General features: G+C 39.8%; 1 protein-coding gene across 8 annotated transcripts in view; it reads left to right on the top strand.

Moving 5' to 3' along the window:
- Positions 1-25,820, top strand: part of RAPGEF2 (Rap guanine nucleotide exchange factor 2) — a 274,085-nt gene that overhangs the window by 74,546 nt on the left and 173,719 nt on the right. For all 8 annotated transcript variants that reach the window (XM_063458215.1, XM_063458218.1, XM_063458220.1 and 5 more), the window contains exon 2: positions 19,430-19,500. In XM_063458215.1, coding sequence (XP_063314285.1) covers positions 19,430-19,500 — 71 coding nt within the window. The remainder of the gene's footprint in view (positions 1-19,429; positions 19,501-25,820) is intronic.

The raw sequence follows: 25,820 nt of genomic DNA, 5'->3' as shown, positions 1-25,820 counted from the left end.
CAATTCTGTCCAAATTACCCCCTAGTTTGACACGTCCTGTATCAAAACATGACAAAGAGTACATACATACAGTGTTCTGCATGTGTGTAGGGCAGTTTAGTAAAATTAGTAACTTGGCACTTTAGCCGTACTGCTGCATTCACATTGTGCCGTAAGGCTGCAGGCACCTTTCTTCATAAACCATATCATACATCCAGCTTGTTTTAGAGAGTCTGATAATGCCATATGTAATGTGCATTGATACAGATTGCATTGCTGATTTCAGTGCAGTGTATCTGCCATTGAACTGATGACTTCAAATGGGAAAAAAAGAAATATCCAGGCACACCCGAGGTTTCTTCTAAAAAGCAGTCTTTATTTGAAACAAGGAAGTGAAGACAATGTTTCGGCTCCTCTCTGAGCCTTTATCAAGAGGCTGAGACTTGATGAATGACCAATATTATCTGATGGAAAGGTAACAACCTTTAAATAAAGCAGTTCAGAATCTTTATTCTAACCACTCAAATGCCTATTTACATGCAGATTTAGGTGTACTCATTGGTTTGTTTTGTGGCATTAAGATGAAGGAATTAATAAGTATTTTGTTAATTCATTGAGGCGGTTAATGTTTCATTGTGTTTGCCGGTTATTCATTTCCATGTTTAAGAGTTTGCCTGCGCTGGGGGATCTGTTACCGTGGTGAGATGGAATCCGTATTCTCCTTTGGGAATGAGGGCCCTGTGTCCTTTGCCTTACAACGCTGTTATTTTAAATACGTGATGCAAGCTAACATGTTTGTTTAGCTATATCCTATGACACAGATAAACTAAATACCAATGGCTGGGTTATCCAAACCACAGATATGTGTTATTTCTTTTAATAGCGCATGACATACCTGTTTTAACATTTCAGTGCCACAAAGAAAACTTTTAAAGTATTGCTCTGCTGACTTTGTGATTGTGATAATGTGACCATCTCCAAATTAAAAGTATGGCTTTTGTGATGATACTAATACAACGAAAAAGAAAACTGCGACTATTTGCCACAGTCTGTCTTTGCCTCCTTACCTGGATGATTGGTAAGTGAGTGTTTCATAGCTCTTCTGAGATGGGAACAAATCATTGCATAGTTCAATGGATTAAAGGACCACTCTAGTGCCAGGAAAACATACTCGTTTTCCTGGCACTAGAGTGCCCTGAGGGTGCCCCCACCCTCAGGGACCCCCTCCCGCCCGGCTCTGGAAAGGGGAAAGGGGTTAAATCTTACCTTTTTCCAGCGCTGGGCGGAGAGCTCTCCTCCTGCTCTCCTCCTCCGATCCGCCTCTTCTCCTCCCCGTCGGCTGAATGCGCACGCGCGGCAAGAGCTGCGCGCGCATTCAGCCGGTCACATAGGAAAGCATTCATAATGCTTTCCTATGGACGCTGGCGTGCTCTCACTGTGAAAATCACAGTGAGAAGCACGCAAGCGCCTCTAGCGGCTGTCAATGAGACAGCCACTAGAGGACATAGGGGGAAGGCTTAACCCATTCATAAACATAGCAGTTTCTCTGAAACTGCTATGTTTATGAAAAAATGGGTTAACCCTAGAAGGACCTGGCACCCAGACCACTTCATTAAGCTGAAGTGGTCTGGGTGCCTAGAGTGGTCCTTTAAGTATTTTCTACCTTTACAGGCAAGCTGGCTGTTATCAGAATTTCTGAACATGTCAATCGATTCTTATAATCGGTGATGTATCGTGGATTTGTGCTGCCCTAGGCACAACTAAATTCAGGCTTCCGCCTAATCTAAATTTGCACCACCAACTTGTGTCAAGGCCACTTTTTTGACTGACAGACGCACGTCCTCATTGACACATGCACTGACATACACTCACTGACAGGTAGTCATTGGCACACACACTTTTTAAACAACCTGCACTTTCACTGGCAGACACACACACACTCAGATACACATACACTGACATACACTCACTGAAAGACACACACCGACACAAACATCGTCACTCATTTGACATACTCTGACAGGCACACACATTCACTCACTCAGACACACACTGACAGCTACACACACACACACTGACATAGACACACTCACTGACAGACATACACACACGCACTGACAGACACACGCACTCACTAACAGCCCTGACAGACTCACACGCACACACACTGACAGACACACGCACACATGCACTGACAGACACACACACTCACTGAGAGACAGACGCACTGACAGACGCACTCCATGTAAACTAGAAGGACATGTGTAAGAATATACATACAGTGCTATTATTAGATGTCTCAGTTTAGCACTTGTCACTGGATCCTATTTCATAAAGGAAAGGATTTGGGGTTTGTTCAACAAGAGGCTTGCTCTGATTTGTCTTCATGTAAATCATCCCCATTTTAGAGCAAGACCTACTGTGACCGCTTTCCCACTGCTCTTCAAATAGTTCATCAGGCCTCAATTTTCTGAATTTTACCTAATTATCATTTCCTGTTCGTTAACTTGGATAATAGTAATCTAGGCATCTTGGAATTTGCATGGCCACAGTGAAAGGCAATAATCTGCATTTCTATCTTTGCTTTTGCCTAGCACTCACTGTGTGTTTGGATATATATGTTTTAACCCCTCAAGGACACATGATGGAAATTTTCCATCATGCTGACCTTTTACTTTGATGCTTTGTCCTTAAGGGGTTAATGACTTTACACAAATGCACATTATTATATCTGTTCTGTCTATCGGTCTGTTCTATCTTTGCTCATTATGTTTTATCCCAGTGACTGGTAGCACTCTCCATAAACATTATGCAATCCAACGCTAACAGGTGTAGCTTTGGGACCCTGTCTCCACATTCGCTATATTTTTTCATTCTTGTTTTTAGTTTCTCAGGCTGTTAATTAAAAGTCCCCACAAACCACTATTAATTTGTAGGTGATTTATGTCCATACAAGGGCACTCCCATAGAGCCAAATGCATGCGCAACCGTGGATAGCTAGCTGTGTGTACCGCTTATTACCCTGGCTTAAATACCAGTCAGGCCTCCAATCCATCTTGTGAGCAGAGTAAGTGATGAGAACCGCACTCAGTCCCAACGGCCAAGGGTGCTCCAGAGCAGGACCAGCAATCCCAGTACAATAATCCAAGAAGAAAAAACTCACAGGCACTCCAACTTCAAGCCGCAGGCAGATTTATTATGACAGAATGCAACGCAACGTTTCGACCGGAAAGGTCTTTTTCATGCTGACAGCTTGAAAAAGACCTTTCCGGTCGAAACATTGCGTTGCATTCTGTCATAATAAATCTGCCTGCGGCTTGAAGTTGGAGTGCCTGTGAGTTTTTTCTTCCAATCCATCTTGTATCCACTGTACTGTGTATAAATAGCATGTCTTCTATGGGATTATTAACATAGCTCTGAGTATAATGGATTTATAGAGAACTTTAGGTCAAGCAAGATATTAGTATCCAAAAGTTGGCTTATTTACTGGTCACTGTTGGCGCACTTGGGTCATCTGATGTTATGTGCAATGTGTTATTTGGTTTGTTTTATTTTGTCAAACATAGTAAGTCATTTCTGCTGCACCATATGTATATATGTGACATCATTGCATATAATGGAGTGGACTTCTTCAATAGTGTTCCCCGCTCAGTGAACACTTGACTATTATTTGGTATTTGTCCTCCTCCTGTCAATTTGTGGGGTTTTGCCATGGTGGGGACAGTTTTAAATAGTACTTTGCACCTCTCTGCACCCCTCAGCTCGGGGCTTGAAAGCTCATTTTCATATAATTTTTTGATCAAGGCTTAGCTGGCAGAAGACAAAGAAATGATTTTACTGAATTCTTTACTGCAGAACTTGATAAATAACAGCTGTATATTAACTGCTGCCAGAAATGTACTTTTATAATGTATATAAAATGAAGAGCGTGAGCTATTCTCTACAGTTTGGTTTCAGCAACTTAACACTTTTCCTGTTAATTTTTTCTTGTAAGTGTTGAGGGTGCCATTTGTTATATTGGTTTACAGCTTCCAGTGATAACCTGGATATATTGAATATTGGACTTTCATAAAGGGACACCGCATAAACAAATAAACCCCCTCTCCCAACCGCCTCCGCCCCCCAAGCCCCAATGCATGTAATTTGTTTTGCAAGTTTTCTTTGCAATGTATGAAATCATGACTACTGCAAGCCCACCCCTTGAAGGATCAAGATTTTAAAAAATTAAAAAGGGCAGACTCTACACATAAACACATAAATTACTTCAGCAAGCATTAATGCTTTGTGTTTAGAGTGTTCCTTTAACCCCTTAAGGACCAAGCTTCTGGAATAAAAGGGAATCATGACATGTCACACATGTCATGTGTCCTTAAGGGGTTAAGGTGACCATACCAAATAATTGATTGGTGTTTATAGAAATACACGCACAACATCAAAATAATTCTTATTTTTTATTTAAAGGAGCACTATAGGGTTAGGATCACAATCATGTTTTCCTGATCCTATTGTGTTAAAACCACCATCTAGCCCCCATGGCCCTGCTTTGCCTCCCTAAATATAGTAAAACCTTACTAGTATTCAAGTCTGCAACTCCTGGCTCTGCCCCTGTCTGACTCAGACCACTTCTGCTGACAGCAGAAGTGGTGGTCTGAGCCAATCACAATACTCATAGGATTGGCTGAGATTGTCAAGGAGGCAGATTGGGGCACAAGATAAACACAGCTCTGGCCAATCAGCATCTCCTGATAGAGATACATTGAACCAATGCATCACTATGAGGAAAGTTCAGTGTCTGCATGCAGAGTGTGGAGACACTGAATGGCAGTGCTGCTTACTCTGCAGCACTGCCCCAGGAATTAATTTTGGAAGCCACCTGAGGAATGGCCAGTGAAGTTATCACTAGGCTGTAATGTAAACACTGCATTTTCTCACCAGAACAAATGCAATAAGCTGTAGTTTTTCTGGTAACTATAGTGTCCCTTTAATGCAATTCAACTTATCTAGTGTGGGTACTTATTTGACCTACTCTCACATTTTAAAAATACAGGGTTGGCACACACGATTTGTGATCCCACAAACTACCATGGCAGTCCTAATCCATGAAGTATTTTTATTTTGTTTTTTTAGTCGAAATATTTTGCTGCTTTATATTCAATAGCATTTCTTCAACTACAATGTAGTAGAAGAAATGCAATGTTTGATTTTGTTTTTACTAGATGGACACTATAAAGTCTACTATAAACCCAAGGTATTGCAAATGGGGTATGTCCAGTCTTTTTTAGTAGCCACTTAGTCACAAACACCGGCCAAAGTTAACGTTAATATTTGTGTGTGTAACATGCAAAAAACTCATTTGAACGCCAATTTTGGCCAGTGTTTGTGACGAAGTGGCTCCAAAAAAAGACTGGACATACCGCATTTGCAATACCTTGGGTTGTGTACTATTGCAAATGGTATGCCATCATGGGGCTAATTTTCATTCCTGGGCTACCATACGCTCTCAAAGGCAACGTAACCAATCTGGCGAATTGCAATGTGAAAAAACTGAAACAAAATCTTATGCAGTGGGACCTCGGTTTACAAACGACTCGGTTAACATAATTTTCGGTTTACAAATGAAAATCCATTGAAAATAATGCCTTGGTTTACAAAAATATTTTGCAATACAAAGCAAGTTTCCCCAGGATGCATTGCACCTGGGAGGTTTATAGCACCGCCCCCTGCATGCTGGAGCCTGTGAGTAGCACGTGGCGTCGAGTGTGGAGGTGTTGGAGCAGCTTTTGCATCAAGTTTTGGAGCCATTCTGGAAATTGTCGCGCAGAGCGTCTATAGTAAAGCATTGAGAAATGCTTTCCTATGGACACTTTGAATGCGCGCGCGGCAGTTGCTGCGCATTTGGCTCTGCTGACGTCTGCAGAGGGAGCTGACATTGACGAGGGAGGAGAGGTCACCTCTGCGCTGGAATAAGGTAAGCTGCTGAAGGGGTTTTAACCCCTTCAGTGCCATGGGAGGGGAACCCTGAGGGTGGGGGCACCGTCAGGGCACTATAGTGATCCTTTAAGGGGTTAAAGGACTTTAGGCTTGGGGAAGATTTGAAAGTGTGCGGGAGGTCGTTCCATAGAAACATAGAAACATAGAAACATAGAAACATAGAATGTGACGGCAGATAAGAACCATTCGGCCCATCTAGTCTGCCCAGTTTTCTAAATACTTTCATTAGTCCCTGGCCTTATCTTATAGTTAGGATAGCCTTATGCCTATCCCACGCATGCTTAAACTCCTTTACTGTGTTAACCTCTACCACTTCAGCTGGAAGGCTATTCCATGCATCCACTACCCTCTCAGTAAAGTAATACTTCCTGATATTATTTTTAAACCTTTGTCCCTCTAATTTAAGACTATGTCCTCTTGTTGTGGTAGTTTTTCTTCTTTTAAATATAGTCTCCTCCTTTACTGTGTTGATTCCCTTTATGTATTTAAATGTTTCTATCATATCCCCCCTGTCTCGTCTTTCCTCCATGCTATACATGTTAAGATCCTTTAACCTTTCCTGGTAAGTTTTATCCTGCAATCCATGAACCAGTTTAGTAGCCCTTCTTTGAACTCTCTCTAAGGTATCAATATCCTTCTGAAGATAGGGTCTCCAGTACTGTGTACAGTACTCCAAGTGAGGTCTCACCAGTGTTCTGTACAATGGCATGAGCACTTCCCTCTTTCTACTGCTAATACCTCTCCCTATACAACCAAGCATTCTGCTAGCATTTCCTGCTGCTCTATTACATTGTCTGCCTACCTTTAAGTCATCAGAAATAATCACCCCTAAATCCCTTTCCTCAGATGTTGAGGTTAGGACTCTATCAAATATTCTGTACTCTGCCCTTGGGTTTTTACGTCCAAGATGCATTATCTTGCACTTATCCACATTAAATGTCAGTTGCCACAACTCTGACCATTTTTCTAGTCTACCTAAATCATTTTCCATTTGGCTTATCCCTCCTGGAACATCAACCCTGTTACATATCTTAGTATCATCCGCAAAAAGACACACCTTACCATCAAGACCTTCTGCAATATCACTAATAAAAATATTAAAGAGAATGGGTCCAAGTACAGATCCCTGAGGTACCCCACTGGTGACAAGCCCAAGCTTCGAATATACTCCATTGACTACAACCCTCTGTTGCCTGTCACTCAGCCACTGCCTTACCCATTCAACAATATTGGAATCCAAACTCAAAGATTGTAGTTTGTTGATAAGCCTTCTATGTGCAACAGTGTCAAAAGCCTTACTGAAATCGAGGTAAGCAATGTCTACTGCACCACCCTGATCTATAATTTTAGTTACCCAATCAAAAAAATCAATAAGATTAGTTTGGCATGATCTCCCTGAAGTAAACCCATGTTGTCTCTGATCTTGAAATCCATGTGTTTTTAGATGTTCAACAATCCTATCCTTTAACATGGTTTCCATCACTTTCCCCACTACTGAAGTTAGGCTTACTGGCCTATAGTTGCCCGACTCCTCCCTATTACCTTTCTTGTGAATGGGCACAACATTCGCTAACTTCCAATCTTCTGGGACTACTCCTGTTATCAATGATTGGTTAAATAAATCTGTTAATGGTTTTGCTAGTACACCACTAAGCTCTTTTAATAGCTTTGGGTGTATTCCATCAGGTCCCATTGACTTATTTGTCTTTACTTTTGACAGTTGAAATAGAACCTCTTCCTCTGTAAACTCACGTGTAATAAATGACTCATTTATCCTTTTTCTTAACTGAGGTCCCTTTCCTTCATTTTCATCTGTAAATACAGAACAAAAATATTCATTGAGGCAGTCAGCTAGACCTTTATCCTCTTCTACATACCTTCCTTCTTTTGTTTTTAATCTAACTAATCCTTGTTTTACTTTTCTTTTCTCATTTATGTATCTAAAAAAGGTTTTGTCCCCCTTTTTTACTGACTGTGCTATTTTCTCTTCTGTGTGTGATTTGGAAGCTCTTATAACTTGCTTAGCCTCTTTCTGCCTAATCTTATAGGTAATTCTATCTTCCTCACTCTGGGTTTTTTTATAATTACTAAATGCTAACTTTTTGTTTTTTACTATTTTGGCTACATCTGTGGAGTACCACAGTGGTTTCTTGAATTTTTTGCTTTTACTGACAAGCCTAATGCAATTTTCTGTTGCCTTCAGTAGTGCAACTTTTAAATAATCCCATTTCTTTTGGACTCCATTTAAATTGCTCCAGTCTGATAATGACTCCTTTACACATATTCTAATTTTGGAAAAGTCTGTTTTTCTAAAGTCTAAAACTTTTGTTTTTGTGTGGTGTGACTCAGTCACTGTTCTTATATTAAACCACACTGACTGATGATCACTGGATCCTAAACTTTCACCTACAGTAATATCTGATACCAAATCTCCATTTGTTAACACTAAATCTAGTATGGCCTCTTTACGAGTTGGCTCCTCAACGACTTGTTTTAGAGACAATCCCAGTAGGGAGTTTAGAATATGTGTGCTCCTGGCACAAGTAGCTATTTTTGTTTTCCAATTTATATCAGGAAGATTAAAGTCACCCATGATGATAACTTCCCCCTTCATTGTCATTTTAGCTATTTCTTCAACTAGTAGATTATCTAACTCTTCAATTTGTCCTGGGGGCCTATAAATCACACCTACACGAGTTACTGTGTGATTACCAAATTCTAACGTAACCCAAACTGACTCTATGTTCGCCTCACTAACCTTTATTAGGCTAGATTTTATGCTATTCTTTACATACAGGGCCACCCCTCCCCCTTTCTTGCCTTCCCTGTCTTTTCTATATAAAGAGTACCCTGGTATTGCTATGTCCCAGTCATTTTTCTCATTATACCATGTCTCAGTAACAGCGACTAAATCTACACTATCAGTTGCCATTATTGCCACAAGTTCATGGATCTTATTCCCTAAACTGCGAGCATTTGTAGACATGACTCTAAGCTTATCATTTTTTAACACACTTGCTACAGGCACCATCTGTCCTTGTTTTGGGGGACAATTGGATTGATGTTTTATCACCCTTTTGCCCCCCCCTCCTAGTTTAAATACATCCTAGCAAAACCTCTGAACTGCTCACTGAGAACATTTGTTCCCTTTTGAGAAAGATGCAAACCATCTTTTTTGTACAGTTTATTTCCATTCCAAACAGAGCTACCATGAGCAATAAAGCCAAATCCTTGCTCCCGACACCATTCACCAAGCCACAAGTTAATAATTGTGGTGCTCTGTAGGAGGATCGCGCTGCTTTCTTTTTGTATTGAGATAGACAAAAAAATTGCTGGTACTGGATCGAAGTTTATAGTATGTGGGAACAGCTAGGGGAGAGCATTCTGCTCAGGTAGGGTGGGAGCTTCCCAGAAAAGCTCTTAAATCAATACTTCAGTGTGTTTACTTACATTTACTGCCCCCAAACGATTTCAGTCCCTCTTTCAATACCAAAGAACTTCTGAATCAAAATGTCCATAATAGTTTGAATCTCCGATATCCCAAGGTTTGTGTGAGAAACCTCTTTAATGTTTTCATCAATACAGTGTGGAACCAGCAGCCACATTCCATTGGTGACTCCTCCTCTCCTTTTACATTTTTGCACTTTTTAAAAATAGAACACTTTTATAATTCTTCTTTAGGTGTGCTAATTTGCACATTGCTGAACAGAATTCTAGAAGTGTTATAGAAAACTCCAAATTGTTGAGTTAAAGGAACACTATAATCCAACTGGTGATGGCAGTGTTTGTTTGTAACCTGGTACCTAGTTCCACTTATAAAGTAAGTGGATTCCAAATTGCTCACATGACAAGAAGCGTCTGCCTTGACCTGGTTTGCAGCATCCTATTAATTCATCTTTTTCTTCTGTTTAGAAGCTGATCTGTTCTGGCAGCTTTAGAAAGATCAGTTGAGTGGATAATCAGGCCTTTTTATAACAAAAGGGACTTGTAATAGTGAGGCACCGAGTACATTTTGCAGAGATAGAAGAGTTACTAACTATGAAATTCTGAGAGATGGAGATATTAATGGCTCAAATAACAAGCGGGATCTGACGGCAAGCTTACTAGGGCAAGATTACAGTGAGTTGTTATATATGTGAGACGTGGACCCAGTCTGCTAATAAATTTCGGCATGCACTTAAAGCAATTATGAACCTCATAAAGATATGTATGAATCAATATATTATTTTTTTTTTTTAAAGAAAACTGACTGCTTTGGAGGTAACAGACTTAAAAAAAATAATATATATATAAATATACACACATACATACATACAGACAGATATATGTATATATATATATCAGGCAAATAATCGTCTAAAAGATCTGTTTTCCTTTAACCAAGTGAGGTTACTAGCTAGCCTAGCAGTAAAGACTGGAATTCATTAGGTCCAGCTAATCGGTTGTCATACTTGGCAACAATTAAATGTTTTATGTAGAAGAGGTATATTTTACAAATCAGTAGTTTTACGATGATATTACAAGTACGGTACATAATAAAATGCTTCATTTAATATGAATGTCTAGCGATCGTCCAGTATTGTTTTGTTGAATTAATTTATTGGAATAATACTGTTTTTTTTACTTGTATATTAAAACGTTTCAATCAACAGTGTTATTGAGACAAGGTGGCCGATATCCATTTTCTACTAAACCCTAAACCTTTCTTTGTATTAATTATTATGCTTTATCAAACACTATTCTGAAGAGGCCTCTTAGCTTAGAGGTCATTCGCATCTTGACAAGTTTCTGGCATGTTTGCTGTGTGTGCTATGGTAATTTGCGATGACATGTAATGACATTGGCAGTCATGTGGTAATGTGATGGAATTCCATGAATGGCTGACCTAGTGAAGGAGGAAAATGTGCACAGCTTCAGTCTAATAACTTCTAAGATATTTCTTAAACAAATATTGACTGTGTGCAGGATAGGAGAGTGCCATATGTGAGGCTGCTTAGATTTCATTTCCTTAAAACTTAATATTGAATGTTTCACCTTCTGGGCAAACTGCTGTTCTTCTTGAACTGAGTGTGTACTTGACTAATAATTAGATTTTATCTGGTTTTGCTACTGGCAAGTAGAGAGTATCCTAGTAGCATGAGTATCCCAGTGCTCTTGAACTACTGGTTTCTCTATACCAGTTTTACAATTCCCTTCTTCCAAAGCAGAATTTGCTGGGCATCCACTGCTGACTTAAGTTTTTGTGAGGCCCACCTGGTGAGTACATTGGAGTGACATAATGTGGTTCTTAAGGTGTTAAACAAAACTAAAGCTGCACAATTCTAAAGTGGAAAAAAATGAGTAACTTGGTACATTTTTCAATTGCTGAATAAAGGCAATTTGCTTCACCACCCATATGGATATTACACCATTTTAATAGATCTTAACTTTAAATAAGAGAATCAAAGTTAGACTTTAGTAAGAAAACGAAAGAGTTGTTGCCCTGAGTTCTGAATTCTCCTCTTTGCACCATCCGTCATTCATATTATGGCCTCACTCACTCTTCGGTGTCAAAAGTAGCAGGGTGCTTACTTTGAAAATTTGCCAAGATGCAATGACTTTAAAACTGGAAACCTTTGCTTAAAGCACCACTCTGTGCACCATAGCGACTTAAATTTAATGACGTTGTTATGGTGCAAGGAGGTCCAGGGTGCCGTCTTTTTTCTAAAAATTGTTTTTAAGGGGTACATTTTTTACTAAATAGTTTAACTGCGAAGTTTGGAAAGTGATTCTTGAAAGCTTTGCCCAGCTACTTCCTTTCTTGGTCCCGGGCTCCAATACCGCTGATAGGCTGAGAGTGTCAGCTGACGCGGTCTATTGCTATCTCCCTTTTCATAAAATTATGCGAAAAAGGTCTTTTCCACTTAGTTTTCTAAATGCAAAACAACTTCAAATGATTGCACACTAGACTTCTCCAAAGAGATACACCTAAATGCTTTATTAAACCAAAACAGGTTATAGCAAACACAAAGCACAAAAAACTAAATGAAGCAAGCACCACATGAAGGGCAGCCAGGAGGGGCTGAAACGTTGGAGGTATTAGGGGCTCGTGTTTCTGCCAGGATAGGCTTGAGCAAGTTGTGGTTAGTACCACTGTTTAAAGTATTTGCCTTATTGTTGTTACTTCAAATTTGATGTGGTGCTCCATTTTGATTTTTGTGCTTTGTGTTTTATTAGTATTTGTTGGGCATTTAAAGGGAATGCTGTGCACCTAGTTATTGTATATATTTTCTCTCCATACAGCAGTGTTGTAGTAGAGATTATCATGGTTGCCATAGTGTCCCTTTAAAGAACTATTTCTGAAAAGAATGGGAAGTTCTGTCACCATAATTACTGCAGTGCGCTGAAGTGCGAATGTTACATAGACTGCATCTTTAACCCATTCACCACTGTGGTTAAACTAGTGCCTTGTTACTTTAGCAGATAGCTGAGTTTGGTGAGGTTAAAGGGAAACTCCAGTGCCAGAAAAACGATCCGTTTTTCTGGCACTGGAGGGTCCCTCTCCCTCCCACCCACCAATCCCCGGTTACTGAAGGGGTGAAAACCCCTTCAGTCACTTACCTGGGACAGCGGCGATGTCCCTCGCCGCTGTCTCCGCCTCCGCGATGCTCCTCCTTCTACTTACGTCGGCCGGTGGGCGAGACTGATCTCGCCCGCCGGCCGAGGAGACCTAATGCGCATGCGCGGCAATGCCGCGCATGCGCATTAGCGCTCCCCATAGGAAAGCATTGAAAATGAATTTCAATGCTTCCCTATGGGGAATAGAGCGACGCTGGAGGTACTCACACAGCGTGAGGACGTCCAGCGACGTTCTAGCACAGGAAACCTGTGCTAGGGACCAGGAAGTTCCCTCTAGTGGCTGTCTAATAGACAGCCACTAGGGGAGGACTTAACCCTGCAAGGTAATTATTGCAGTTTAAAAAAAACTGCAATAATTACACTGGCAGGGTTAAGGGTAGTGGGAGTTGGCACCCAGACCACTCCAATGGGCAGAAGTGGTCTGGGTGCCTAGAGTGTCCCTTTAAGAGCTTTAACTGTGTACTAATAATCTTCATCTTCAAATATCTAACCAGCTGAGTGAGAGCTTTCCAGACCTCAAAATTATGTCATTATATGGACTGGGTAAGGTTGGGTATCAGAAATAAACTAGTGACTACTCTGCAGATATACAGTTAGTACTGGATATTGTGACAACGTTCTATGTAAAATGTTGTGTCCCTTAAAATAGCTAAAAATGTGGTGCAAATTTTTTTGAAAGCTGCTTTAAGCCATAAATGTTGATGCAGTTTGGGCTTTAAAAAAATATATGAGTTGCTGGTTTGTATTGTGAGAATTGTACATGAGTAAGCAGAGTGTGCGTGGAATCAAATCACTGGTCTGTTTAAATTTTGCTTTGGTTTTTAAAAAGCGTACAGAAAAAAAAAAAAAAAAAAATCAGTGTCTGTTGCATAGAAAGCTATATACTGCCATCTTGTGGTCCTCTTGAGAACTGACTTTTTCTGCAGGGTCCTTTGCTGCTTTGCTAGTGTTAATATTGGAATTCTAGTTTTCAGCTGGGGATCTGATACCTTTTGGCCACCCCTAACATAGAATAACCAAATCCCGCTCTAGACTGCAAATGACTATGGAGAAGATCTCCTATAGGAAAGCTGTGGACTCTTTGCTTTCTCTCTAGGAATACACACTTTAGGCATAAATATGTTCATTGTTATTTGAATAAATAATTGTAGATATTCCAAACGTGAACACATTTACTAAATATGAGAATGAGATCCAAATTGGTCATTCACTAAACACTGTATTTTAGTGAATTCCAAATAAATTGCAAAATTAAGGCTAATATTGCTAAACGGAAAAGAAAGATGATTTGTACAATTTATTCAGTTGGCTATTTTTATCTTTACTTAGAAACTTCCCTTGAATTACCCGACAGTTTAAACTTTAGTGAACAACCCTGTTTCTTTTAGAGAAATGGAGACTATGAAAAATGTTTTAAATTGTCTCCTCTTTTTTTGTCATTCTTTGTTTAAGTGCATAGGGATATACACAGATAAATAACGACAAATAGAATAATCAGAATCTGTGTAGTTATGCATAAGTCAAACATTGCATGTCATGATAAACTGCACATTCTTTTTAAATATATAAATGAAGAACATAAACAGATAAGGTATTTGTGTCAAAGCATTTAGCAGAGTAGAGTAGGGAAGAGTGTTAGACACGCTGATAATAATCTGTTATGCATGCTTAGGAACTTAAAAACACACGAGCATAGGTATTCCACCCCAGACATGGGATGTGTAGATGCAAATATCCATTTTGCCAGAAGCTCAGCCGATGCCCATCAGGGCCATGAGACAGTCCCCCTCTATAGAGCAGGTCTTCAGGTTCAGTGTAAGAGTCGCTGGTAAGGGGCCCAGGATTGATGATTAAGTTCCCTTCTGCTCTCCATTCCACTGAAGAGTCCCCATGTGTGCTTTTCTATGTGCAGTGCCGATGTTGGCCTGGTCTCCACCTTCCGCTAGGTCTACTGATGTGGTTTCTGCCGCATTTGATGCTCTTTTCTAGCCCTGAGTACCAGCGATCGATGCTTGATGTGGCAGTGTGGATCCACCAGTGCTTGGTTAACTTGTGGTGCAGGTATGAGCAGACTGGAGCTCAGTTTCAGTCAGAAGGCTTTGAATATCGCAACCAGACGCTTTGTGAGGGGGCACACTTTTGAGGGGGCTGCCATCTTTAGTGTGCCAGCTTTGTGAGTGTGCTGATGACTGTAGCACTGCTAGGAAACTTTGAGGGTGGGGACCGGGATGACCCCCCTGCTGGTCCTGAGGTGGGGTAACTGGGCTTGATGCTACGAGTTGGCATGCTCCTGGTTGGGAGATTGGCTGCCTCTCCCCACCACAGTGCCCACCAGGCCTCCCTCTCGGTTGGCGTGGATGTCATCAAGAAAGTATTCAGTGACCGCTGCTGGCTACTTCAAGCCGGTAACCAATTGCAGAATGCCAAAGAGTATATAGAGTATAAGAGTATATAGCTGCTCAAGATAAATCCTGAATTACAGGGGCGACTGGACTAAATTATGTCAGGTATGTGAAGCTCAAGGAGAGCACATCCAGTCGCCATTGCTGCTAGGGCCCTCACCCAAATTGCCTCCTCTTAGTACGTTCCGGATAGTATGGAACATGTAGAATCACTACACTGTGCTGCATTATATATGGTTTTAGGAGTCCCAAGGAATGAAACAGTTTTTTGAATGGTTTGATCCTCAGCTGAAAACTTTTAGCATAAATTTCTGAAAGGAAAGTATTTCAGGAAGTATTACTTTACAGAGAGGTAGTGGATGCATGAAATAGCCTTCCAGCTGAAGTGGTAGAGGTTAACACAGTGAGGGAGTTTAAGCATGCGTGGGATAGGCACAAGGCTATCCTAGACTTAAGATAAGGCCAGGGACTAATGAAAGTATTTAGACAATTGGGCAGACTAGATGGGCCGAGTGGTTCTTATCTGCCGTCGCATTCTATGTTTCTCCTATTTTTATTTAGCAATATTCATTTTGTTGAAATTTGAACATCAGTTTAACTGTAGTTACAAAAGACCAGGTAAGTGTCAAACAATTCAAAAACTGTCTTCTTACTGTGGGATGGTGCCATGGTGTTACTGTAGTAGTAATAGTGTTACTGTAAGAGATGTGAAAAAAAATACTGTGCTAAGCAGTGCTAGGGTCTATGGGAATTGCTTAGAGCACTGGTATTATTTTGCTTATAGGATATATATATTATAAGGGGTCTGGCGCACTCACTCATTCATTAAACATCAATTTTATAGCTCACAGTGTGTAATAGTTTTTTTTTTTTTAACACTTAACATTGGCACAAACAATGGGGATTTAGTTACAGTATGTGATCATACACTGTTGCACTGACGTTGTGTCAAGCTTATGCAATGTATGATAATATACTGTAACTACACCCCCACTATTTTTGCCTAGGCTAGTTGTTTTAAAAAAAATAAAAACAAAAAATATTACATTATGTAAGCTTTGAAGCTGCTGTTTAGTGAATGAGTGAGTGTGCTGGATCTTGTATGTTATACAAATTAAAAGTCAATGGTTTAGTTCCCCTTTGGAACTTCAATAAGGACAGTTAAAAGCAGTTTTTGACTGTCCTGATCAGTTGGGGCTCTAGACATTGTGAAACCTTAGGTGAAACTCAAACATAAGCCGCCTACAAGCATCCATAGTGAAAAAGAAATGGGGGTTGCTTTGTGTGTGTTTGTATAAGGAGCTGTAGTTATATTTAAGGGGCGGGCTTGTAGTGCAGGATACAGAGAGCTAGTCTTGGTCATGGGCCAAGGGTCCGATGGATCCGCCTCTGAGGTGAGTTAGGTAGCCGCCTGAGTCACCTAAATAGAGAGCCGCCTCTTGTCCCAATGAAATTTACAAAGTAGAACTGAAACGTAGACTTTTAACTTGTATGCCAATATGCTATAATAAAAGAATATTGTAGTAAGCCTGGACTGTTGGTAACCTTTTCATACATTTAAATAGTTTGAATGCAACTAAGCACTGGGCACGAGGAGAACACTACTGTTTTGGCCAGGAGAGCAATAGGCGTGTGTGTATTTGTTGTATGTGTCTGTTTGTATATGTGCACTAGTGTGAATGTATACAAAACGAGAGAAACTTTACGCACAGCACCTCATCACAGTGCTTTATATTCTGTGATGCCTGTATGCAATGCTGAGTAAATATGAGGTTTGGGCTTCATTAATCGTATAGTGCTATGTTTAGCATGTATTCATTTGGATGTCCCATAAAAAACAATTAATTACATAATCAGAGCTTTAGCTTCATTCTTGTATTTTCTCATTTCTTCGTTTCACAGTATGAAGTCATCTGCTTTCTCAGTAATTAGATTGGTGAGTTCTGGTCTCTGCTGGGAGTATTGGATTAGACAATAAACAGAGAATTTCCAGACCCAGGAGAATCCTTCCTATTCCTATTTACTTTCTGTATTGAAGGTCACCCAGCAATATCAGTGGGGGTTTATGAAAACGCCTCAAGCTTGCATGAGTGGGGGGTGACTGCATCTATTTTTGAGGATGCCAGTAGGAAACATGCTTATGTGAATGACTATGTCAAAAATAGATTATAAGACATATCTCCAGTAAAAAGAAATAAATACTGCATAGTCTCCAATGCATTTTGATGGTTTATCATTATGTGGGATGTAGACCACCTGTTTAATGAGATCTTAAAAGCAACCTATGGAGTAGATCTTCAATAAATTGCAGTATTTTTTTATGTTTACACATTTTTACATACACTTGCAAATATGTCGGCACATCACATGTTTTCTTAATCACTAGTTACTGTGCACTTTTTTATGTTCGTATTGCTTCACTCCAGTAAATGCCATTTTAGTGTTGACTGGGGTGACTGAAGCAGCAGAGGTAAAGAACGCTTAGCTGCACTAGAACATTGGGGGCTTTGCTACCCATGATGCCTCGGAAACTCACATTTGTGCTTGCTATCTGAAAGATAAACTCTGTACATGCACATGATCTGAATTTTCTCTAGCAGTGCCGTGTGCATGTATGTGCCATGAATGTTCAGCATAACTAATGGTTAACTTTTGGTTAAATAGATAAACTTTAGAGAAACTCAAGTTGTATTCTCCAATGAAAGTAAATGGATTTTTCATAAAACCAACCAGCTTCACGTGAATGTGACATTTCTCGTACATAAATACACATACTTGTGGAGTACCAATAAAATAAGCCATTTCAAGCGTGTTTTCTTTTCACTGTTGAACATTGTTAGGAAGTATCTAGTATTATACAAACAACCACAAGACATCAGGTATAACGTTTAAAAACACTATAAAACACCTGTTACCACAATTAGGATTGGCATTTTTTTCTTTTTAAACCATCAAACAAATGTTATTCTTTGTTGGAACAGGAGGAAGTATTTTCTTTTTTTTTTATATGTATCTCCTATGCTCTACACATTGTGTTTTTATATATATATATATATATATATATATATATATATATATATATATATATATATATATATATATATATTAATTTTTTTATTTTTTTTTATAATTTTTTTTTACTTTCCCCCAGACCAAGGTTGTGCTGTTTTTATAGCCGGCATTTTGACTGCACGGTCCAAACAGCTTTGAGAATTGTGTCCTTGCAATGCGTGCTGGCTGCATGGCTGACTGAATGTAATCGAGTTAGAAATCACTGCAGGATTCCTGTCTGCGTGATCTTGCCAGGGTTGCTCCTAGCAACCTCGAAATGATGTGCTAAGATAGTGAAGCCATCCCAGGCAGTAACAGGCTGTTATCTATCTCTCCCTTTCGGTAGGGAACATGTCTTTTATACAGACACATAAAGCTACCCTCTAAGATTAAAACTTCAATGCAATGAATTTATCTTCTCCTAGTTTTGCTAATAATCATTCAATCATTCATTATGTTTAAAATAACATATAAGCTGTAAAACAGGTGGTCCAAGTCATCAGCAGATGCTTCATTTTGTTGCCAGGAGGAAGCACTTTGTTACAGGAGAGCTGCCAAACTAGTGGCCCTTAAAGGGCTTTGAACACCACCCGTGCATTTGTTGAAAATCTGTGTATTCTGCTGGTATCATTTATTAGCATTTGGTTTGTATTCCATGCTTCTGATGATTTTGAGATTATCCCCCATTGAGACATTAGACATCTGACTATTTCTTATCAGACTCATGACTTCAGTGAACTCAATTATTAAATTTTTAAAAAATAAGTGAAAATCCTCTTTTTGTTAATTGATTGCAATGGAAACCTAGATTGCAGGACCGCAACCAGGATGCCCTTCTAGTGGCTGTTAATGTGACTGCCACTTGAGGTGGTCATAGGAGGCAATATAAACATTTCCCTTTCTCAGTTGTGTTCTAAAGAATACTGTGAGGTTGTATGAGGATCCTGATCACTAATCGACATCCTATTTTAAAAGTACAACACACAGGGTGTTTTTTTTTTGTTTTTTTTTACAATGTTTGTTTGTTTTACTAACCCTATTGAATGACTTTCCATAGCTTAGTTCTGATTTTATTGTGTCTTTTGGCCTTCCTTAACTGAAGGACATTACTTCTTCCCCTCTAGACTAATTTTCTCCTTTCACTTGATGGCAAAATGTATGTGATGGCAAATGATTTGTTATGTCTGTCTCTGTTTTCATGTATGAATGTGTGAGATTTAAGTGTGAATGTATGCACATATAGGCTGTAAAGATTGATTTTTATCAACTACTGTAGAACAATAAATCCTATGATGCTCTGTAATAACCTTAAAGTGTGTCTGTAGCTGGATGATCGTCACATGAGTTGTTCACATTCCATTATTCTAACAGACTTTTTCTCTTTGCAGGACCTTGAGATTGTTTATTCGTACCTTCATGGAATGGAAGCTCTGTCCAATCTTCGGGAGCACCAGCTGAGGTATACAAACCCACATTGCATGTCTGAATCCATTTTATTTGAGTCAATCACCCCCATCTGTAAATGTATAAGTGCTATTTAAGGCATCCCTGATAGAAAGTTGTGAGATTATGAGTACAGTGGGCATACATGAGTGATGATTAAGGGCAGTGATTGGCTGTGGGGTAGAGTCAAATCAGTAGCTCAAGTCACACTAAACTTTCAAAAAGGAAGAGGTATAATGAATAGAGGAGAAATGACTAAGGGCTTGGGTTTATCTCGCAAAAAAACAGCAAACCATATTCTCATTTTAAACAAAGCTAAAGAAATCTAATCAGGGGGAAAAAATACACTATGTGTATGAGGCCAACATCAAATACACTTAAATTGTGTTGGTGCACAGAGTGTTAAAGTCAGAAGCTTTTTAGCACACTAGTGCATTTCATAGTGCAAGTTTGGAGAACGCTGTAGAAGTTTCTGCATCCTTTACTTTGAGTGTCTGTGCCCTTCCTTAAATACCCCTTCATAAAAAACCTGAAGGGAGCTTTATGGAAGTCTTCTTGTGCGTCAATGTAATTTGTGCTGTTTCCAAAATGTAACTAATACTGCATACTAACCTACATATCCGTTACAATCGTGCATAGCATTTTAAGATATATACTTAACCTGCAGGTCGATTATCTGAGCATACTGGTTGGTGCCCACTTCAGGGGCTGCGACCCAAGTTCAGACTAGAATATTCATGTTCCAGCGAGTGAAAGAGCATGCACGTTAAAATAACTTTTAATGCTTCTTTTAAATTTAGTGATATTGTTATTAGTTATGAAAATATAAAATTGCTTTTTATTCTTTATCATTCTATGTGTATCTAGCATTTTACCTCCAAAAATAGTTTCTTTATTGACAGTGGTAAAGTAGCACCAAAGGAAATATTTTGACTGTTTGACTTACTTTATTACAATATGATAATCAAACTGGGGTTTAATCAGTACTGAATTGTAGTGAAAGAAAAACCATATTACAAACAGTCCTCACTTAGCGGTCGGGTTCCGTTCTTACGACTCGTAAAACAAATTGTTTGGTAAGTGAAGACGCGCTAGAGAGTAGGTCTATGTTCGGGTGAATTCCCCTGAACATAGACCAGCTCACTAATGCTGGGAATCTGAAAAATCTATGTTCGGGGAAAATTCCTCGAACATAGACCAGCTTTCCACCGTGGAGAATCCCTCAAATCCCTGCACTAAAGAGATGGCTCTAAGTCCGAGCAGTCGTAAAGCAGTCGCAAATTGATGACTACCTGTATAACATTTAAAGCTATAATATATATCCAAAGAATTTTCTTACATTTTGCTAAGCTGTCTACAGCCGTTCACGAATAGTTTAACCCCAAAGTCTTGAATCCAATGCTGTTTAGCTCTGCCGCTGCCCTTCCACTTCTTTCTTATTCTTGAAACAGGAGTCCATTCACAAAACGTCTTGAGAAATGTACATATTTATCTTAAGCCATTTTTATGCATGGGCATCTGCTGATTGGCTTAGATCATCAGCTGGCAAATCAGTGGTACCCGTATCAGGCTCTCAAGTATCAGAAAATAAGGCCTGCTAAACAGGTTAGAAACTTTTAGGGTTAAACAGTTTGTGAATGGTTTTACCCCTAAAAGTAAGCTGGCACCAGGGACTAAAAGGCACCTTCATTCTGATAAAGTTGTTATGGTGCCGGAGTGTTTCTTTAACATAATACTATTTCACACTCTGTGCGGAATGTTGTTCATCCACTTTGGTGTTTTAAGAGTTAACGGTAGAAAAGAGTACTATTATTCACAGGTAACTGAAAGCCTTTGCCCTGATCCACAAATAACTAGAACCAAACTGGTTATTTCCATTAATGCAGAGAGAGGAAATTATCATCATTTTCATATGACTTTCAATACTGAAAAAGGTTGAAATTCTCAATATAAATGTTAATAGAGAGGAATAAGAATGCAAATATCTGGGACCGTTTCACACTTGATTATATACTCTTGTGATGGGGTTGGACCTGACGTTCGTATTGCTAAATAAGGTATTATACAGACCATCCAAGGCAGACATGCCATCCATTTTTAATGCATTATAAACATTACATAACAACTTGTCCCTGTAATACATGCACACATTAATTCTGACGGGCATTCACACACTGCACAAACAAGCCGCACACTTTCTGTTTCTTAATATACGTCAGACAATTCGTTTTTTAGGAGATGAAATAGTATCTGTTTTGAAGAGTGAAAGAAAAAAAAATACACATACATGGTTTATTGATGGGGTAATTGCAAAGCTTAGGCTAAAATAGTGCACTTGGAAAACATTATCCAGCTCTTTTCCCTGGTCAGTTTGCCACATTTCTAAATTAGTCTTTACACCGAAGAGCAGGTTATATTACTGAAGGTGTATTTTATGAAACACAGATGCTCTCAAAGCACGATTGTTCAGTGTTCTGGTTATCCTTAATAGCGGTTTTATTAAGACAACATTTCTTTTTAATGAATATCAAAATTCAACATGGCAAGCTAAGCTTTATAATCATTACATGCAAAAGTAGTTGTTATGGTGCTGTTAGGGTGTGGGAACCTTCTCCAAGTCTAGGTCAGACTATTTGTGTTGATCGTTACCAAACTCTAGGAGTCCCATAGACACTTACATTTGCAATGTCCATTCAAATTATTCATTTGCGATGTCCATTTCATCCTCATCTGTATTGCTTTTAGTGGCTGAGTAGGTTAGGTAGCATAGCCTGCAAATATAGATTAAATTGATATTGGTAATTCCAGTGAGCAGTGCCAGACGTGGGAGAGGGGCACTATAGGGAGCTATAGTGCCAGGAAAACAACTATAAGTAGATATCAAACACAACTAGCCATGCTCTCTCTCGAACACTTTCACGCACATACATGGCTACTCACATATTTGTATGTACGTGTAATTTATTTTCTATGTGTAGCTATAGACAATCACGCACAAATGTATATAGAGAAACATTAGCACACATATAGACTCTGACATGCATGCATGCAGAGAGTAAAACATTTTATAAATGTTTTTGTATGAAAATCAAATCCTACAAAAATGTGACTCCTGGTCAAGTCCCTCTCTGATTAATTTCATTTTCCCTGAAAGGGGGTGTGGGCCTGTAGGGCTTTTCTCCATATGAATTTCTGACAATTTCATGAAATCTGACATAAAAATTTAAATTACAATGAAGTGTCAAATATAGAAAACAAAAACATGCACACAAAAATGCTGTGATTTCCATACAAATATAGTTTTTTTTGTTTTGTTTGTTTTTTTAAATTGGTGGCCAACTAGCATCTTACATGATATGTACCTTTGACTTTTGATAATTTGAGAAATGACAGTGACACTTTAACCCCTTAAGGACACATGACATGTGTGCCATGTCATGATTCCCTTTTATTCCAGAGGTTTGGTCCTTAAGGGGTTAAAGCTAGTTTGCAGCCATACATATATCTTTCATACAAGTCTTTTAAGTTTTTCATATATTTCTTCAATCACAGGACTAGCAACATAGTAACTGTGCAGAACTATGAGAAGAGATTTGCAGCTTTGACTTGTCTCTTCTATTGATGTGGTTTTTTGTAATTAAAATGAAAAGAACAGAGAAGAATGGGGTTTGCTGGGACACAAAATTATATATAATCAGTGACTGTAATTAAAGGCAGTGTGTGGGTTGCTTGAGTAATTTGGCAGGTTCCACTTAGTTTTTTTTACCTGGCACAGCTTTCAGCTCTCAAGTTGGTTTCATTAATTTGTGCTCCCCCCCCCCCCCCCCCCCAACATGCCATAATCATTTTAACACAGTCATTTTATCGCACTTGTTAAATCTCTCACATGATGTTGTAATTTCCAATTTAGAGATGTTTCTTCTAAATGGTTTTTGATTGGCTTGTCCACCTACCTTGCTCAATAATACCCTTTTGTAGCTAAATATAATCTCAAGATGATCAATCCTTGTGACTGAATTTCCATACTCACTTGGAAATACTTTGCTTGTAATAAATATTGCCCCAATCAAGTTTTCTGTCAAATTAATTCTGTCTGTAAAAGGAATACAAGCCTTAAAGGGATACTATAGTGTCAGGAATACAAAGCTGTATTCCTGGCACTACCGATCCCTCCTCCTCCACTCTACCTCGTGGTAAATAAAGGGTTAAAACCCTGGGTTGAAGCTCCGCCCCCTCCTTCAGCCCCACGACATGCATTAGACCTCCCCATTGGAAAGCATTAAACAATGCTTTACTATGGGGAAAATCTGACGCTGGACATCTTCATGCAGAGCATGAAGACATCCAGCGTCAGATAATGTACCAAAAGTCCGTTTCGATTCAGGAAGCCCTCTAGTGAGGGCAGTGACAGCCAGTGAGGGCAGACTTAGAGCTGCAATGTAAACATTGGCCGGATTAACATATTGGCTAGAGAGCTGCAGCTCCAGGCCCAAGCCCATGGAATAGTCCCATTGATTAAAAAAAAAATTATATAAATATCTTTTTTTTTACACACTACTCTTAGGGTTGCAAGGTACTTCTCAGGTATTTCTTAGGGTTGCCAGGTATTTCTCAGAAGTATTTCTCAGGTATTTGAGGCTGCCTTGCCGGTATTGCAGAACTGGCAATACCGGCAATACAAATGTCAGTCTCAGTTTAAACAGATTATTCTGCAATACCAGCACCACTGTTTGTGTGGAGAGAAGCAGGGATAAGAAGTTACAGCATCTCCCTTCCTGACTCTCTTTACTCACTGATCCGCGGGTGAGCAGCTCTGTACAGAGAGTCCAGACAGCAGCTCCAAGCCTGCAGAGACGGCCAAAGCTCAGGTAAGTGAGGGATGGGGGGAAAGGCTGCAGGGACACATAGGGACACAGACACTAGGGGACACTGTGAGACATGAGGTCACTAAGACACTAGGGGACACTGGGAGACATAGGGACACTTGGTCACACTAAGACTCTAGGGAGCACTGGGAGACCTGGGGTCACAGACACTAGGGGAAACTGTGAAAGATGGTGTCGGTGAGAGACTTGGGGACACTGGGAGACATAGGGACACTTGGTCACACTGAGACTCTAGGGGGCACTTGGAGACCTGGGGACATTGAGACACTAGGGGAAACTGTGAGACATGGGGACCGTGAGAGACTTGGGGACACTGAGACATTGGGACACTGGGGGACATGGGGACCCTGAGACACTAGGGAAACAGTGGCCCCTAGTCTCTGTGTCCCCATGTCTCCCAGCCAGTGTTCCAATGTTTCTGTGTCTCCAAGTGTCTGTGTCCCCTAGTATAAAAGAAAAAAAATCTCAGGCACTCACTGTGATAGATTTAAGCAAGTTTATTGGACACCGCAACATTTCGACCTGTACCCAGGTCTTTATCAAGTCTCCAGTGTCCCCTATATATCACAGTATCCCCTATGTATCAGAGTGTCAGTGCCTCATGTCTATTAGTGTTTCAATGTCCCCTAGTCTCCCAGTGTCCCCATGTCTCACAGTGCCACCAAGTGTCTGTGTCCCCTATATATCACAGTATCCCCTATGTATCACAGTGTCTCATGCCCCATGTCTCCCAGTGTCCCCAGGTCTCCCAGTGTTCCCTAGTATCTCCGTGTCCCCAGGTCTCACAGTGTCTCAATGTCCCCTAGTGTCCTAGGGACATTGGGACACAGACACTAAGGGACTGGGAGACATGGGGACACAGACATGCCCCCTTTTTGGGTATGTTCGCCACTTTCGGCAGTTCTGGTTATGTGATTTGCGTCAGTGGCCCACCCTTTTACCCATCCATAGACTTCCTGCTTTACTGGACATTGCTGTTAGGGGGTATGGATTTACTTGAAAGATTAAAGTGTGAGATTAGCATAGAATATGTGTTTTCTCATAGCTGCATCCTATGAGTTTCCCTCCAGCACCATCTCCATCAGATACATAATGCTTGGGAGGTAGGGCTGTTTTAGTGCTTTTGGTCAATAAGATTTTGTAATTAGGCCTATCATAATTGTCAGCACCAGGCCCACTAAGCTCTTAATCTGGCCCTGGACACAGCACGCAGACCATTTCAATGAGATGATGTGGTCTGAGTGCCTACAGTGTCCCTTTAACCCCTTAAGGACCAAACTTCTGTAATAAAAGGGAATCATGACATGTCACCTTAAGGGGTTAAAGGCAGGGAGTGCTCATAAGCTGAAAATACATTCAAATAGATAGTGTTATAAATCTATTTATAATACATTGTTTATTGTTCGATTTTATTATTTAGAACATAAAATAAGAAAACATTGATTGTTTA

This window comes from Pelobates fuscus, chromosome 6 (genome assembly GCF_036172605.1).
Source record: "Pelobates fuscus isolate aPelFus1 chromosome 6, aPelFus1.pri, whole genome shotgun sequence".
NCBI classification, from domain to species: Eukaryota; Metazoa; Chordata; class Amphibia; order Anura; family Pelobatidae; genus Pelobates; species Pelobates fuscus.
This window is presented reverse-complemented; position numbering and strand designations above follow the sequence as displayed.